The sequence below is a fragment of the Podarcis gaigeae genome, assembly GCF_964106915.1.
Source record: "Podarcis gaigeae genome assembly, chromosome: 7".
NCBI lineage: Eukaryota > Metazoa > Chordata > Lepidosauria > Squamata > Lacertidae > Podarcis > Podarcis gaigeae.
The window spans coordinates 57938129-57956032 of record NC_139683.1 but is presented as its reverse complement, the minus strand read 5'-3'; the positions used below and the strand labels follow the sequence as shown (position 1 = coordinate 57956032).

The 17904-nt window shown below is 41.0% G+C and overlaps 1 protein-coding gene across 4 annotated transcripts in view; it reads right to left on the bottom strand.

Moving 5' to 3' along the window:
- RIPOR2 (RHO family interacting cell polarization regulator 2) overlaps window positions 1-17904 on the bottom strand; it is a 97599-nt gene that overhangs the window by 69846 nt on the left and 9849 nt on the right. The window contains exon 1 of one of the 4 annotated variants that reach the window (XR_014566199.1): window positions 1301-1586. The exons of 2 other annotated variants lie outside the window; for them this stretch is intronic. Coding sequence is in view for 1 of the 2 variants with exons in the window: in XM_083746870.1 (XP_083602996.1) it covers window positions 1301-1370 (70 nt within the window). In the remaining variant the exon portion in view is untranslated. Of the gene's footprint in view, window positions 1-1300; window positions 1587-17904 lie in introns of those variants that run through there. One more of the 4 variants, XM_083746870.1, reaches the window with a different exon arrangement.

Sequence of the window (17904 nt, the reverse complement as noted above, 5' to 3'; positions counted from 1 at the left end):
CTACCACGCCAAAGATGTCATAGCAAACAATGAAATATTTCAGAACAGCCGATGATACCGACACTAAATTTGCTTCTAATGACCCTTCACTATCTCGGGCTCCAAAATGTATGACCTTTCAGCAAGTTGTACACACGCACACAGGCCTCTGAGCCCCAATGTGGCATTCTGGAAAAATTAAGATGGCATTGGCTGCGCTTTTCTTACAAGTCACAGGCAGCCCACTGCCATTATTTATTTAGTTGCTCAAAATATTTTTTACCCAAAGGTTCCAACAACAGAATGCACAATTATGAAAACAGATAAAACCATTGCAATTATAAAACAAGCAAAACTGTTCCAAATGTTCCAGACAGAAGAAAATACAAATTCAGCAAGAGAGATGGATCCCACAAACATATACCCCACCCATCCTACCTCCCTACCATGCTGTTATCAGGATATCATGGGTGGTGGGCCCAGAGGGTCTCTTACATTTATGTAGCAAAATCCTGGTGTTCCAGGTACACTGTAATAATATAGACTGGAGACTGAATGCTGAGGAAAGGTTTGTGACCAAGCTGAGATTTCAACTGGGAACTGCAGCTTGCAGCACATGAGCTAAACCACCCAAAAGTTCATTGAACTTTGTGCTATAGTTCTATGCAGATCCTAACATTATACAACACAAGAAAAGCTGTGACAGGATAGCAAAAACAATGATAGACAGATAAATCATTCTCTGTTGCTTTCACAGTTTTATAATCCAGCTGAAAATGGCTCTCAGGTGGTTGTAATACTCTTCGCTTCTGGAGATGTGGAGACATGATCTACAACTGCTTAAGCCAGCCAAGCTGCACTGAAGTTGATTTTTACTTGCATACTAAAAATTACATCAGTAGGAGTTGCAAATGTTTATGCACATGTGTAAGGGCAACCACTTTAGTGGCATGCGACCTGCAACTGTAGATTTAGTGTTATAGTTTTCTATAACTTTTCTATGCATATTTGGTAGGGAGTAAATCCCTAACTCTACTTGTGAGTAAACGTGCATCAGACTAGGGCTGCAGGACTAGCTTAAAGCCTACTGCCCTCTTTTGCAATAAGCTTTCTCTGTAACTAATATGAATCTCATTCATTATATCACACCCACAATGCCTTTTTATTTAACAGGAGAAAGGCATCCCTTTGTGGCATCTTTTCATCCCTGCAGCTTCCTGACTCTTCAAGAACACTTGATCCTTTAAGAAATATAATGTGGACACCCTATCTTCAACATGTGACGGCAAAAGCAGCGGCAGCTTTGTTAGAGATCATTTACCTTCACAGAAGATATCATCTGCTTCATCAGAGACAGCCAGATCCTCCTCTTCCATGTGCATCTTGGGCATGAGCTTGCCAAACAACTACTGAATTGAATGATAAAGCTGCTTTTAGTACTACAGCAGGGCTGTTTCCGTTCACCGGTGACAGCGGCTTCCGCATCTGCACAACTCAAAACAGCCTCATTTACATGAACATGATAGCCTGTCTTGTTTTCCTCACTGCCCCACCTTGGGTGTTGCTTTTGAGATCTGAAGCAGGGTATTTCTTAATGGGTGCAGGAAGTTGAAAAAAGAGTTGACTTACGTGCATTGTTTAGAGGAAGGAAGTGTGGCTAGGTTAATTCTGTAAAGTTTGGTAATGTTAAGAAGCTGGCACATACAAAGAGAAAATGATCAAGTGTATTCAGCAGCGGAGCAAGCCGATCCGGCGCCTGGGGTGGTGCATGTGCCCTGCTCCCAGGGGTGGGGCCAGCCACCTGCGGGGTGGGGAAGGTGGGGCAGGATGCTTTGTGGGGCCTCCGAGGAGTCTGCCTGCCTCCTCCCACTTAGCTACCCTAAGCTGGGGGGGAGGCAATGGGCGGACCTTTGTGGCAGCGCGGAGCCTGCGGGCGCCCAAGCCATCGCATCACTCCCAGGAGAGACGCGTCGCTTGGGTGCGCTGCAGGCCCTGCGGTGAGTAGCACCTGGCATTTTGTCACCCCCCTCAGTGGTGACACCTGGGGCGGCCGCCCCCACCGCACCCCCTTCATCCAGCCCCTGAGTGTATTGCCTTATGTAAGGCCACTTCCATGCTATGGATTTCCCACATGGAAGGCATCCCATTGAATGAAATGGCATGCAATGTGTACCTGCCCTTTTTGTGGCGTGTAATTATGCTGGGAAACTACATGAACTTTTCAAGGACTTGCCATGAAAAAACTAACCATGCCATTGTCAAGTGACAAGCTACATGTGACTTGCAACTTATTTACTACATTGTTATAGCGCCCAGTTCTTATCAAATAAAATAAACACGCAAGCTCCAGCAAACAGAATATTATTTAGCATAACTGTCTGTTCTATTAGGCAGATTCTTTTGCAAGAACTGCCTTGCAGAGTAAATCCAAATTCCAGCTTCTCCAACTAGATGCCTCTTGTTTTTCCATAATAACCCGGAGTAAAATGTAAGCTACACCTCTGAGAGTCACAGTTACTTTCCATTTAGCTATCATAATCTGTTGCAATTTATTGCCTAGAGGCTGGATAGCAAAGTTGGCTGCAGCGTGGTGCTGACAATGTCAAGGTTGCAGGTTTGATCCCTGTATGGGACAGCTGCATGGCCTAGACAATCTTCAGGGTCCCTTCCAACTCTACAGTTCTATATTGTATTATGATTTTTGTAAATTGCCCTGGAAGTGCTGCTGAACTACAACCCTACTTCTGTTTCACCTACCAATTGTAAATCATGGTCTGTCCATCTAGACGTTACACTAAAGCACAGTTTAGCTTCTATAACCCTGATTTAGTGTATTATCTGAATTGGGTCTGCAAGTCATAGCTGTGGCAAAAATTGAATGAAGGTTTTCCAATACACTGTCCGCTGGCCTTAACTTATGCCTTTGCATTTCTGATTAATGCTACAGAAACTGTACTTTAAAATTGCCATGGTGACACAGAAGAGCAATGAAAGCATATTCCTTCTTTGTTCAGCACTGTGCAATGAACAGACAGTGCACATCATTTACAAATGTAGTATAAGAGATATATTGCGCTTAGCCATATAACACTGTTTCTGAAGCATTAAAGAATGGCTCAACAGTGTTCTTGTTGGCTCTTTCCTTCTTATGCCACTCAGTTTTTCCCTTGGATTTAAATTTGTTTCCTTGCACACTGCTTTCAAAGCACTACATCCGGATGCCTTGACAGTCCTTGTTTCTTTTATTTTCAGGAATTAAAAAGCATCAAGAGGCTGTTTTCTTTCGAGAAAACAACTGTCACCTAAATGAGCACACAAACTAGCCTGGTGATGAATAATAATGTCTCAACCTTCACTTCAAAGGCCCCTAAGAGAAGTTTCTCTGATTGCCACCCTTTCACCACTTAAATGGCATCCTACAAAGTATATTCCAAAAATACGCGGGGAGGATGCGGGATGTCTTTATTTGAGATGAAACATGGTTTCCCATTTGAAAATTATAAATAGATTGGTTAATGCTGGCCCCTTTTTTATCCTTGGTCTGCTCATTTCATTAGTGACTGTAATTTGAATCCTAGCAACTTTCTCTTTTGTCTGCAGCAACAAGTACTATGAGGTTGTAAAGTCAAAGTAAGGGGGGGCGGGCGGTCCCAGATACAAGGCTCTTAGTGCTCTCTGACAGTGGCTTTTCCTCTTTTTTCTTGCATCAGGAATGGCAGCAGAACATTTTCACTTAGGTGTGTTTATGCATTCTGTTATAGCCTACCCATGCAACAGGCATGGGTCTCTTCTCCTTTCTCCCAACCTCTTGCAGGTGCTTAACCATTGCTACAAGGTGAGCCAGCAAAGGGGCTTACGCTCAGTGACTTTTCCTCTGGTTGCATGTTGTCCACGCTGCCCTAAGAAAGTTCAGTCCCCTCCTTTTGCAGCCTGATTAATTGAACACACACACAATGGTAAACGGTATGTCTCTAATTACAGGGGGAGGGGCAATTATATTTGCAGAAGTACAAGGAGGAAGTAATTAATCAGGCAGAAACCAGGGGGAGGAACCTTTTAAAAAGAAGAGAAAACAGTGAAAAGAAACTCCCAAACCTGTGGAGTATTTTCTAATGTTTCATACTTTTTTAAAAAAAGAAAGAAAGAGAAGTTGAGTTTTCTGTAGCAGAGGAAAAATATAGAACCATCACTGGGAAAACAAAGCCTGATTATGCAAAGATGGTGGTTTCTTAGGTGAAAAGTACTTGGGGAAAGTGATGGGAAGACACCCCCTTGGCTCCTGTATCCTATGCAAGGCAACCAGTCATGCTGCCCTAAATCTACCTCTGACAGTACCCTAAACAAAAAGAAGTCATCATAAGGCTCTTAAGAACTAGGTTGCACATTAGATTTACTAACAGTCATAAGAGCAACCCTGTTCTTCATGGATGCTCTTCAACCTATAAGCTGAGAAAGCTGGAGGAGAATCACAATCACATGTGCAGAGAAAGAAGAGCTGCTGGCATGCACACCCACCTCCAGCACCTGTTCTTTAGCTCCTCTTATTTATTTTTAATTGCTATTTCGCCCCCTAAAAGTTGGAAAGGGAAAGTCAAGGAAATTGGCCTCTAAAGGGAAAGAGGGGGGGAGGTGAAGAATGGATGGAGAAAGATCAGTGGGTCTTCCTTCCTTATGTATGTGGACACGGTCCCTTCTGGCTTTCTCTGCCTCTAGGGAAAATAGCTTCCAGAACAGGCGGAATGACATCATCACTTCATTCCTAACAGTAAGAAAATTCCCAAGACTCACCTCAATTTGCTTGGGTAGCTGGAACAAAATTTTCTATCTCAATGCACTCTGCATGTACACGCATGGTATACATTTAGAGAAATCTAAGGACAAATGCAATTATATTCCCAATGGCACATGACATAAATAAGCACGGTGCCTCCGGGGGGAAAAACTGATTGGTCATTAAAAAAATATATATGCTTAGATGCTTCAAAATATGCTTCCATTTAAACGTTTTAAGACAACATCACTCCATTTTATACATATTCTGAATATTTTGCCCCAGTGTCTCCAGGACCTATACTTTGTTACTATGTATTATTTCTTTAGAAAATGTATAGTTGCTATGTATTATTTATTTTAAAAATGTTTACTCAGCTTTTCCATTTGCAAGGGTTCTATGGGGGGGGGAGAATGATTAAAAACATCAAAGCAATAATAAAATATGACAGCTGCTGTATCTAAAGTTTATTCTCAAATCACAAAAAACAGATGCATCTCAGGTAAACTCCCAGCCTGTAAAAAAAGGGACAAACAATGCAATCCTATACTGTACACACATACTCAGAAGTAACTCCCCTTATTTTCAGTGTAGCTTACTCCTGGGTAATAGGGTATACAATAGAAGTCTAAATATTTATAAAAACAATTTTTAAAAGTTTCAAAAGCACACTTCTGAGAAGACCACATTCTTACCCAGATGGTAAGAAACTTTATAGATGTGAGATCACAACTGAAAATTCTCTATCAGCCTTACAGACAATTAAACTTCTGTTGAAGAGACTTGTTACTGGGCCTAAATGGTTGGAGAGGTTCAATTTGGGGCAACACATACACTGGAGTTGTAAACGACTTCAAAAGCAAGAACCAGAAATATGACATTTAGTCTAGAAACCAACACAGTATAATCCTTACAGTACTGCAGTTATTCCCAGCAGTGAACATCTGCCTGATGAGTTCTGCATCAACTGAAGCTTCTGAACTGGCTCCAAGGGCAGACTCACATAAAGTTCAACGCAGTATTTCAATCAGGGTCTCACTTTTTCAGGAAGGTGGAAAGCTGGGGCAAAAAGCTGACAGATCATGTTCCCACCCACTTTGTCCACCTAAAAATCTAGATGTTGGCATGGCTCAAGGAGATGAATCTCACCCAGAACAGGTAATTCCATTAATTGTCTAGTTTTCATACTACCCACCGTGAACTACTCCATTTTGTCTGGATTACGTTTCAAAACTGCTAATTCCAGCCATGCTGTCATTCAAGGATGACACCACCACATCTGGTACAAAAGAAAAGTAGAAATAGAGATCCCACTCAAAAACTGCAAGTGACCTCTCATGGTGGCTTACATAGATATGAAGTCCCACAAGAAAGTTACTACAAGTACCAATACATTCTGGAATCTTCAGGAAAGGTAGCAACCATAGAGCCACAGCAAAACACTGCCAACCAAAGATGTCATATGAGTAAGTGTCAAAAGCTGGTAAGAAGTCCCAGATAGTCAACAGAATCACTCTTCCTATCTATCTCCTAGTGAAAATAAACAAGGACAACAGCTCAGTGGCAAAGCAGATTTGCTGCATGCAAAAGTTTTCAGGTTCAGCCCTCAGCATCTACAAGTAAGGTTGGTGTCCTAACCCTCACTGCTGGACAAAAAACTAAAACTCCTAGCTTTGTTTCTGCCAAAGGCTTTAATGCAAAAATCAGACTGGTACACGGGCAAGATATAAGACAAGGTGCAGGAAATACTCAAGAGGTTTAGATTCATGGCTGAGCACATGTTAAGACAATGATGCAACAAGTGATGTTCCCCTGCACCTTCCTTTCAAAAAGCAGAGTTAGCACAACACTTAGTGCAAGCAGCTGGAGAAGTGAATGGGCACTCATTTGAGAGGGTTGGGTCTGCAAGGTTTGTCCACACCCATGTCTCCATGTCCTTGGAAATGGAGGAGGTATCAGTACAGGCTCAACACCTGATTTCCACTCATAGTCACCTCCTCAGAAGAAGGCTTCTCACTGACAAGAGGAGAGGTGGTCCTTGTAGTCTTTGCCCCATTCCCACATTTGTACTTGACTTCCAGGTAGTTCTTAGGCAAAATGTTATTTCCCTATACTTGCCAATACTTGCTACACCCAATGTCAGCTTTGTACAGAAACTTCTGAACAATTTCAACAGCAAAGTTTCCTTCCTTTTTCTCAAACCACAAGATAAAGAGGGCACATGGGAACGGAACCCGCGGGGAGGAAAAGCTGACCACAAGCAATGCCCACCCAGCTCAACTTCCATTCTGATAATATGGCCACGGTGCATCACATAAGCAGGAAACAGCTAACATCCAAGGTCACAGCAGAGTTACTAAAGCAGGATTGCTCCACTCTCAAGGGTATGAGCAGTGAAACCGCTTCTTAAATATATACTGCAAAATACTATTTTGAAATATTGTGAAGTAAAGGGAAATTCAGAAATGGCATGGTCATCCCCACAAATGAAAGTTGAAAACAGGAAAGTGTTCATATTGTGATTCTTTTCACACCTAGCCCTTCTTTACCTCAAAGAGGTGAGAGGTTTTACCTTTAACGAAGTACAATGATGCAGGAATGTGTTGGTTTGGTGCCCACAAAAGAGAAACTGGTACTGATTTATTGCAGGGAAATAAAGTTCATAGATTTCTGGACAATGAGCCCATTTCCCTTCACATTCTTTGATTTCCTTATTTGCAGTCTCCTCAACCTTGGCACTTTCAGCTCCACACTCTAACCAACCGAGTTACTGACATTTCTACAGCTTTAAGAATGGTAATTCAAAAAACAACAACAGGAACACAGCGTCAAACTGGAATTACACCTGTTTAGGTCCATGAGGTCTTTTCTACTGTTTCAATCTTAGCATTAGCCACAAAGCATTAGAAACGAATACTATAGCCTGTTCAAAGAATGGCTGGTCATGCAATCTTCCTTTGAAGTTGACCATAAAAACTCTCAAAATGGCTCTCAAGCTGCGGTTGGGGATAGGTGCAAGCTCTGCAAAGAAGGCAGGGGTCACAATTGTGGAGACTCTGACAGAGATCATTTGCTACAGAAGGGAAGCACCCACTGTTCCTCATCTCTCTCCCCAAGTACTTACATAGTGGGCGCAAGTCCAGATAGACACTACAGGGCTTATCACCATTTATCTCCTGAATGTTCTTCCATTCAAACAAGTTGCCACTGCCTGGTTTCTGCCTCTGGCACTACTGCTACCAATACTCCCTCAGGGCACAATGGAAGGAAGAAAAACTCTTGGGGACAGGGTTGTAGCCACCTGTGTTGGACATTGTTAGGAGTCATGGACAGATCCTCAAAATGGAACCCATGGGAAGAGCCATAGCTCAGTGACAGAGCATCTGCTTTGAACACAGAGAGTCCCAGATTCATTCCTGGGCATCTCCAGGTAGAGTTGGGAGAGTTCCCTGCCTGAAAACCTGGAGAGCCACTGCCAGTCCGTGTAGACATTATTGAGCTAGATGGGCCTATGGTCTGATTCCATATAGGGCAGCTTCCTATGTTCCCAGCTCTATAAAGTCATTAACATTCTGTCTGTAGTGGCCATGTTTCAATGACATGATACTACTCTCTCATCCATTAGGACAGCTGCAAAAGAACCTGCAGTGGCCCAGTCTTCTCCTGGCTTTGCATGACTGATATAATGCAGGGGTAGTAATAGTAACAACAGCAACAATCTCAAACATACCAACAATTGCTTTCCCCTCCCCTAAACAATATTTACTTAAGTGCTATTATTTCATACTCCTGAAAATTCTCAACCCAGTTCCCTCCAAGGCCTATTAGCAAAGGGATTATTCTCATATTACATGCCTATCAACAACATGTACAGTAAGAAAAATGTGAGCCAGAGATCTTACAGCCTGTTACTTCACAAATAATTAACAAGTTGTTATAGCTGCAGAGCCACAGGATTTCTAAATTGACATGTAACCAGAGCCTGGCTACATTGCAAGGATTTCACAGTGACAGCTAAACTGATTGAGAACATTTTTTCTTAATCATCCTCTCCCCCCTCCCCCCACTAAGAATCATGAATCCAACAGTTTGGGTAGCTGTCCAACATCAGCTGTCTGGTATAAGCTGTCAGTCTCATAATTAGGGATGGAGGGGATATACACACATACCAAACAAAATTTGGATGACCAGTCTTGAAGGCAGCTTACAAGGGTTTTTACTGGATTTTGAAAATATTTAAAATAAATTAAATCCAGCATCAAATTGTTTTACTGTAATAACCCTAACTTAAAAAGGAAGCCTGAAGTAGCAGAAGTAGACACAATGTAAGAAATATGGGACAGATACAGTATGAAAACAGTTGAACATTTTGTACCCACCACATGAAATACATAGCATTTTTAAACACTGGAAATGCAGATGAGATTGCAAAGAAGAAATGAAGAAACAAAAAAGTTGAAGCAGACTTTATGAACAGGAAGTTACACTTTTCCATTTCAAAACAGCTGTCATGATGAGAGCAGAAATGAATTCAATGAAATGTTTCACAACAGCATCTCACAACAGGAAAGAGATATTGGAGTTGAGGCAGATGCAGTCAATGAAAATGTTGGCTTGGACCAGCCAGTGAAAAAGGCAAACTCCAAAATGGGGGTTAGGTAAGAGTCAAAATGGAACGTTCAGCACGGCAATGCCCTCATCTATGGCGCAACCACGTTTGAATTTTTGCATACCATTCTAGTTGCCCCATCTCAAAAAAGATATTGTAGAGGCATATGGTACAGAAAAGGGCAAGTAAAATGATCAGGGAGTTGGAGCACCTTCCCTATTAGAAGAGACTGCAGTTTATATCCCCAAAGAAGAACATAATAGTGGTTTATAAAAGTGGGCATCATGTGTGGAAATGGCAGACAAAAGAAAATACACATAATCAACTTAGGGAAATGAGTTTACAATCCTAGACACACTTACCTGGAGAACGGCCCAATGGAACTTACTACTGAACAGACAAGCACAGGATTGTGCCATCTCTGCTGCAATTTGTGGCAATGACCACTAGCTTAGATGGTTTTAAAGGGAATTAGACACATTCATAAAGAGCAAGTCTATCAACAGCTATTAGCCATGAGCATTTTCTTGGAGGCAGCTGGCTGGTCACAGGTGTGGGAAACAGAATGCTAGACTTGTTGGATCTCTGGGACTCTTACGTTCTTATGCTCATAATTAAATTTTGGAATAATATTGGTTCATGGCATATGGGTAAATTCAAACACACATTTTATCTCTTGATAGTTGGAACAATAAGGGATAACTTCCAGGTGTAAAACAGCTGCCACAGACCAGAATACCCCAAACAAGTTTTTATATTATTTAAAGGAAAGAGTTTTGAATTAATGCAGTTTATATGTTCGTATGTGAGCCATTGAGAAGGCAATCCTATACCCAGTTACCTAAGAGTTAAGTCTCATTGTGTTCACTACGACTTACTTCTGAGCAGAAGGCTTGAACTTCATGTTAATTAATATCAGGTAGAGCAAGTGAGGAACCTGTGGACCATCATTGTCAGTGGTCAGGGACAACAAGAATTGCAGTCCAGTAACATCTGGAGGGTCTGTTTCACCTACCAATTGTGAACCATGGTCTGCCCATCTAGACTTTACACTAAAGCACAGTTTAGCTTCTATAACCATGGTTTAGTGTGTAATCTGAATTGGATCAGTGAGTCAAAACTGTGGCAAAATTTAATCAAGGTTTTCCAAAACACTATCCACTGGCCTAAACTTACCCACTTAGGAAGCAGAGAATCATCAACAAATATATAAGCACATCTGAATCAATGTAACACTTTGTTCATTTTGATAGCTAATGGAAAGAGAGCACAGACACTTATTTTAATTTTGCATGACCTGGAAACACCAAATATGGCTACACCACCAAAATTCTAAGTTTTGTTATGAAAATAGAAAAGGACTGCTTGTAATCTTGCCGTAATGGATTCCCCCCCCCCCCAAATACAGATCTTTAATTAGTCCTTTTAAACATTAAGCTCATTTAGAAACTTAAGAGCTACAATTCTCTATCAAACTTGACATGCATGCAATTATGTTCTCAGCGGATAAAAATGTGCCAGCAGGAAGATCCGTTCTCCTAATGTAATGCATCCCTACTACCCAGGAATCTGAAGCTCTCATCAGAATTCATAATCCCCAAACATGAAGCCCATGTTTTCATAGATTCAGATTTGGAGCGCTTGCGAGGATTTGAATAAAAAAACAGCTACTTCCGAAACATGACATCAAGCTCAGACCATGAATATGTGACATCTGCATTTTCTCTCAGTTGCTCATAGGTTTATATTTCTTATTAAGCCTTAGCTAAGATTAGAGAAAGCTGGCTCATATTTCTAACCTGACTAAATAATGTCCTAGTTGCAATAAGAACCACAGTTCTACATTTCTTTATTATTGTTCCATTGCAATCTTTTTTGCTTTTTGAAGCCAGTGTGGCATGCAAATCTATGGACTGCACCTTACAAAATGCCTCTTTCATCATAATTCTACAGCTGTTTGTAATAGCAGACAAAGGACCAAATTCTAAACATGCATGTAAGTGCCATCTATCTCAACAATATTCAGTGCAAACAACTGGTTGATGAAGTAACGGTTTATTAAATATTCAAACAATTTACTTCCATTCACCAGATTCAGATTGGTACAGTAAGGGTATGTGTGAAGCATAATCTAATTTGGGGGAGGAGACACTGTCTTATCCATATCCTTAATTGGTTTCAAACAAGAACTGGAATGCCTCTTACCCACGTTCTATATCCACAAATTATTCTGAAACTTGTTCAGAATTTATCTTGAACCCTTTTGTATTTCACTAATCTTCTTTTCAGTAGAAGTTAAGACCTTGGTGAGAGCTATTTAATTCATATTTTACATTTCCCCTTTCCTGTCTGATAAATGAATGATACAATGTTGACCCCATTATGTATTTGATTCTGCTGGACGCCAAGTTTGAATTGCGGGGGATAGAACGGTTGGTAATGTTATATTTATTCTTTTACAGAGCAATAAATGCTACTTAATTAAGGATCAGAGAATTCTCATGTTGTGGAATAGTTGTAGTCTTTGAAATGTTAACCATTGAAAGACTCCACACACCAGAAGTTGTGCTGATCTTCATGGCACTACACCCCTAACACAGCTCCACCATCCTCCAAATATAGGATTTTATTATTGGACAGACTAAATCAGGGGTCTGCAACCTTTAAGACAAAAAGAGCCACTTGGACCCATTTCCGAAGAAGAAAAAAAACTGGGAGCCACAAAACCATTGCGACATTTAAAACAAATATATCTCCAGAGCCGCGATCTGTCAGCGGGTGGGAAGGTGACGTCGGGACAGTGCGTGACTAACGCACGCACCGCCGCCATGCGACATCACAGCCAGTACAGCGCCCGTCACAGTGGGGAGTGTCAGGGCGCACAATGCGCCTCCTCGCTAGTATCCGCCCCAGAGCCGCAGCAAAGGTGTAAAAGAGCCACATGCGGCTCCGGAGCCGCGGGTTGCAGACCCCTGGACTAAATATTTAAGTCAGATAACTTTTTTTTAAAAAAAAAAAATCTCGTTTCAGAAATTTAACTTTTGCTATTTTTCAGAAATTGGAAAACTTCAGGCTAATGTGTACACATTAGCGGTTTAACACACAGTGCGGTTGTTTCCTTCCATTACGTTCCTAGTCACTGTACACACCTGAGAGGGAGCAAGGGTGTCTTCAAGCAATGTGCACTACCTGATTTGTTTCATCGCACTCACAACTTCCCCAACTCCTATTCAATGAAGCTGTGGCTGGTCCATTTGCTGCCATGCGTACCTGCACAATGGCTGTTTGAAGTGGCCCCCACCTCATCTTAACTGTGGCTTACGTTTTCAAATTGCATGGAAGCTGGCTGGAGGGAAAATGCATCAAACAGGGATATTGATCAAAAAATGGCAGGATCTGTACAGATTGTGCCTAACACCACGTGAACTCAGCTTCAAACAGCAGTGGTGGGAGCACACTGGAGACCTTGTAGACAGTAATGTGTACACAGCCTAAAACAACGTTGTCAGTGTAAGGTATTACTCTTCCCACAAACTATTCTTGTCATTGCATGGCTAGCCATAACTCATTGGATGCTGCTTATGATGTCACCAACAATCAGTAGGCCAACATCCATGTCCAGGGTTTGCTATTTTTTAAAGGAAGAAGGAAAAAAAAAAAGATGAGCAGTAACAAGGCTATCTCCATTGATTGTGTGTCTTGACTACACCTCTAATTATCCCCGTAACCGGAACCATTTTAAAGCTACCTCCACAGACCCTAATTCACAGGAGGCTTAAGAACTGGCCACCTGCCAGTCTTCGGCATCTAAACTGCCCATGACAACTCCTGGGTTGAGCTGCAGCCGACTGGCTTGGTTTAACCCTGACCAGCTATTTTTCCCACAGAGATCCATTTGTACTGAGACATTTCTTCATTCAAATGATGGAGCATTAGAACATTTGCTGTACAACTTTCATCTAACCACTCCTGGAGATGAAAGGTATACACATATGAGAAGAGAAGTCACCTTATGATGTTCCAACAAAGAAGAATAGAGTAGAATATATGCCATTTGTGTTCCAATACTCCTGAAATGCACTTTACTGTAGAATAAAGCAAGGTTCTTTCTTTGTCTTCTTTTATAGTAAAAACAACCTTTTTCTCCATGGTGTCAAGGCAATGTTTTGAGTGGGGCTGAGATTACTTTTAAAGGGGTGATTGAGGGTGGAAAAATGGCTTGGAAGACGGTCCTTAACTCTTTCCCACCCACTGCTTCCTTGCTCAGGTTGCCTTCTAGCTTTCAACTGCATGCTTATGCTTTTCTTATAATGCTCCATTTTATTAGCTAAAAGTAACTAATAATATTTTTTATATTAAGGAGCAATAACATGCCTTTCATATAAATGATAACTTTGATTTATTTTACATAGCCTTGTAAAACCTTTTTTTTAAAAAAAAAAAACAATCACAAACCATTTCATTATCTCCAAAATAAGGCTTTCGGAGCTACAACAATATTCCGCCCCCCGCCCCCCGATAGTTTGAATGGTGCCAGACCTGGATCTTGAAGAAGCCACCCAGAATTTAGGTTTCAGTTCTACAAATGCAATGCCATGACTTCATACTCCCAAAGGAGATAATCAGAATGTCGTGTTGCTCACTAGATGAAATGTTCCTGACCAATGCTACAGCTCTATGGAAACTTTCCTGGAAGTTAAGGTCCACTAAAATTATGAGACTTGCTTTTGAGCAGCTATGCACTGCACTGTGAGATCTAAATGCCTGTGTACTCTGCACTTTTGAAGCCCAAATATTTTATTTTGGCAGACTATCCAGTTGTTGCTATTCTTCATTCCTGAAGCAGCTACATTTCAGCAAGGATATGTGTATATATACCCTGAAATGTTCAGTATGTATTCCCGTTACTATATTAGAAGTGGGGCTCCACAACAAAATGTTGCAGTGCATCCCTGGTGTGCATGTGTTACCAGAGCCTGTGGTTGAGGGGGCCTCAGGATTGCGGAGGTGGTTCTCCCTCTGTATAGGAGCAGTGGCACCCTGTAGTTCTCTCCTGTATGTGATAAGAGTGCCTTCTCAGTGGGTTGCTCAACATTTGTTTTCATTAAGAGAACCACAAGTCCCCTCACTGTCCACTTCGCCAGCTCTCTTCCCATCTTCTCTGACACTCACCCAATCTTCTTTCTCCACTCTGCTCTTGCCTCCCACTTTCTAGCATGTCGTCTAAATCGGGGCTTGTGGGCAAGCTCTTTCTTTGCAAGGCATGAATGGAAACAAATGCTTGTTCTTGGTTATAGTTCATCATCACAAAGCAGTGCCACCCACCCATAACTCAGATGGCCACTCCAGAAGGACACCATGGTTGATGGTATCAAAAGCTGCTGAAAGGTCAATGAGAATTAACAGGCATGCATTTCCCCTATCTCTCTCCTAGCAGAGGTCATCATAGAGGGTGACCAAAAAGTCTCCATGAAGAGAGAAAGGGTGCTCAGGGGCGATTGTGTCAATGGCCCAAGCCATTTGGATGTTCCAGAGGTTGGCTAGGGCTTTGACAGGAGTGCCAGTCATATTAGCTGGAAAATTCATGAAAGCCATCTGGAAACCCATTGGTCCCTCAGCCTCTGAGAGTAGACCATCCTAATAGATTCCCCACCTCTGCAGAGTGTGGTGTCGCAGCCAAAAGGATCTGGTAGGAGCAAGCTCTTATCTAGGAGCCTGCACATGGTTCTGCTAAGCCATAGTTTGCCACAATGTGAACATGCTAGCCAGAGCTATGTAGCTACTTCCACTAAAAAGGATCTCCACACACCTAGTTTAGCATTCCTTGTCCATGGAAGCAGTTGTGTGTGGTCTTATTCTCCTCTAACACCACACTATTCACATTAGCTAAAACAAACACATCAAATGCATAAATTAGTTTCAAGAGTTTATTTTCCTCTCTGGCTGAAAGTGCAAAGGCTTAGTAAATGGATTAGTAAATTTATGGCCTTGCACTCCCCCCCCAAAAAAATATCTTAAGATAAAACAGTACATTGGGTAAGCATGTTGTATTATATATATGCTTTATTATATGTTTGATTTTATATTCTCTTCCATTTCCCTTCTTTCAGATTATTCATGAGATTTGCCTTAGGCTACTCAAAAGCAATAGCCTAAACCCCCATCAGTGTAAAAATGTTGGGTTCTGCACCTAAGAAAACTAGTCACTAAAAGGACAATGATAGAGTTGGAAAGGTGTTTTGTCACATAAGAAAGGGGAAAATAAGCCAAACTAGAAATTCCTATCGATCTGGATATAAATAAATGAGCTCCAAGAAGGTTGACAGCTATCCTAAGTGAAGTTTTACTGTGAAAGATAATTACTCAACTCTTTTTTTGTGTTAAAAGTCATCTTTCAAATAACTGTGAGTGCAATAAATAGAGAAGTAAAACTTCTGGAAATTTTGAAACTATGGAGGGGGGGGACAATTTTTTTTTTTTACAAATAAAAAAAACAAACAGAAATTTCAGGGGGATGCCTAGTTTTATATAAACAAAATTATGAATATATCCAGTTCAATACATCTTTCTTCTGTGGGCATTTGTTAGACCTCATTTCTCACCCAACATTTCAGATTTTTCCTCTTAAGCTTTGGCATACACAACAGTTCTTTTGCTGTTTCTGCTCTAACACCTTCTGATATTTTTATTCTCCAGCAAGACTGGACAATAAGCTGCTTTAAAAAAAAACAACAACCCACAGAAGGGTATCTGTGGCAGTGAGGAATGGGTGATAGGTTAGACCAGAAGGGAGGACCAAAGCCAGAATGACAGCAGAAGCAGAATATTTAGCTTGACTGTCTCCAAATCGAACCAAAGGTCTTTGGAAGAAGACAAGCAGCAATTCATGCTCTTCTTACAAAGATGCCCGCATCCTCTAGGTGGAGAAATCAATCTTCATTCTGACAGTTGTATATGTCACAATTACCATTCTCTATTGTTTTGATTGATTTTTTTTAAAAAAACTTTAACAGCATCTCAATCATTCTAAAAAAAAATTGCTTTTCATAGACACTTTTTCCAGTGTTCCCCAATATTTTTCCACTGGAAAACATGATATAAAGTAGTTAGAAATAAACAAGGAGGCAAAATTTACCTGTTTCTTTTTTTACCCTTCCCCTGTCCTGGCTACCACACCTCTACTGATAAGTATGCTGGCTCATCTATAACAATCTGTCGGGCTATGACCTATGTAATAGCTAGTAAACATAAATAAGAAAAGAATATAAAATCTTCAAATTAAATAGCAGACACGTGCTAGCTTTTTCTCCTCTCCATAAAACCTTCTAGAGATGAAAGAAGATGACATGTCCTAAATTATATCAGTGAAGAACAAAGGCAGCAGACACAGATGCTACACCACAGCAACTTTTGTTTCCTTCAGGCATTTGAAGCTCCTAGGCTTCCAAGCAGATGCTGTTTATAGCACAGCTGAAAATTGCTGAAAGTTTATATGAATGGAAGCTGAGATGCCAAACCACCAACTTGGAATGTGAAACATTTCCACCACTGGGGAAAGCAGTCACCCTCTCAACCTCAGTTACTTATTGCACCATATATGTACTCCAGGAAAAGGCAAATGAATCCAAACTCAACAGGTTTCTTCAGAAATTTAGAAGAGCTATAGCAAACTCCCAATTGATCAGGCTAACTAATGTACATACTACATCCACGATCACAGGCACCATGTCTCCTAATACCATTTGCTGATGAGAAACAAAGGAAATGCTGATTGCCATCATGTCCTGCCTGAGGATTTCCCATAGGCAGCTGGTCGCCCACTGCGAAAAACAAGATCCTGGATTACTGATAGACCTCTGATCTGATCCATCACAATGTTCATGCAAGCCACTGAGCTGAAACTCTTCTTTCTGCATAGCCCAGCCACTTCACCAACATAACTTCACTCTGGGCTCTGTTTCTTGGTCACATTAAATTGTAACAGGACCTAGGAATTTTCATACAGTTGCCTCTGTTGCCATTTTGCTGTATATTTTTGGAACAAACACATAATGAGTGCAAATGAAACCTGACTCAACATTGGCCTTTCTACCATTCACAAAGTTTTACTATCATTTCAAGAACAAAGCACTGTCTTGTAAACCCTATATATCTACAGATTCTTGAAGGCATATAGATGTTCAGCAATGAAACAACTGCTTTAGTGATCTTTAGTCACATCCATGGCTCATATTTTATTGGAATTCCCCTATTGCTTTCATCTGTCACAGCAAAAAAGAGATCTTGCAGCAGAACCCAGGACTGCCTCAAACCAAGTGGGATGGCAAAGTAATTTTGCATAGCACCGTATCCATTTTCTTTCAAGACAAAAGTTTTGGAAAGTGTTCCAAAAACTATGGAAAGAGGTACATAAGCAAACAGGTAGAAATGGCAGAATATTATTCTTTATTTGTTTTATTTATATACCGCCCTTCCTATCAATGGAGACAAGGGCAGTGAACAATGTAAATAACAGCACTTGTACACAATGATTAGAAAACTAAAA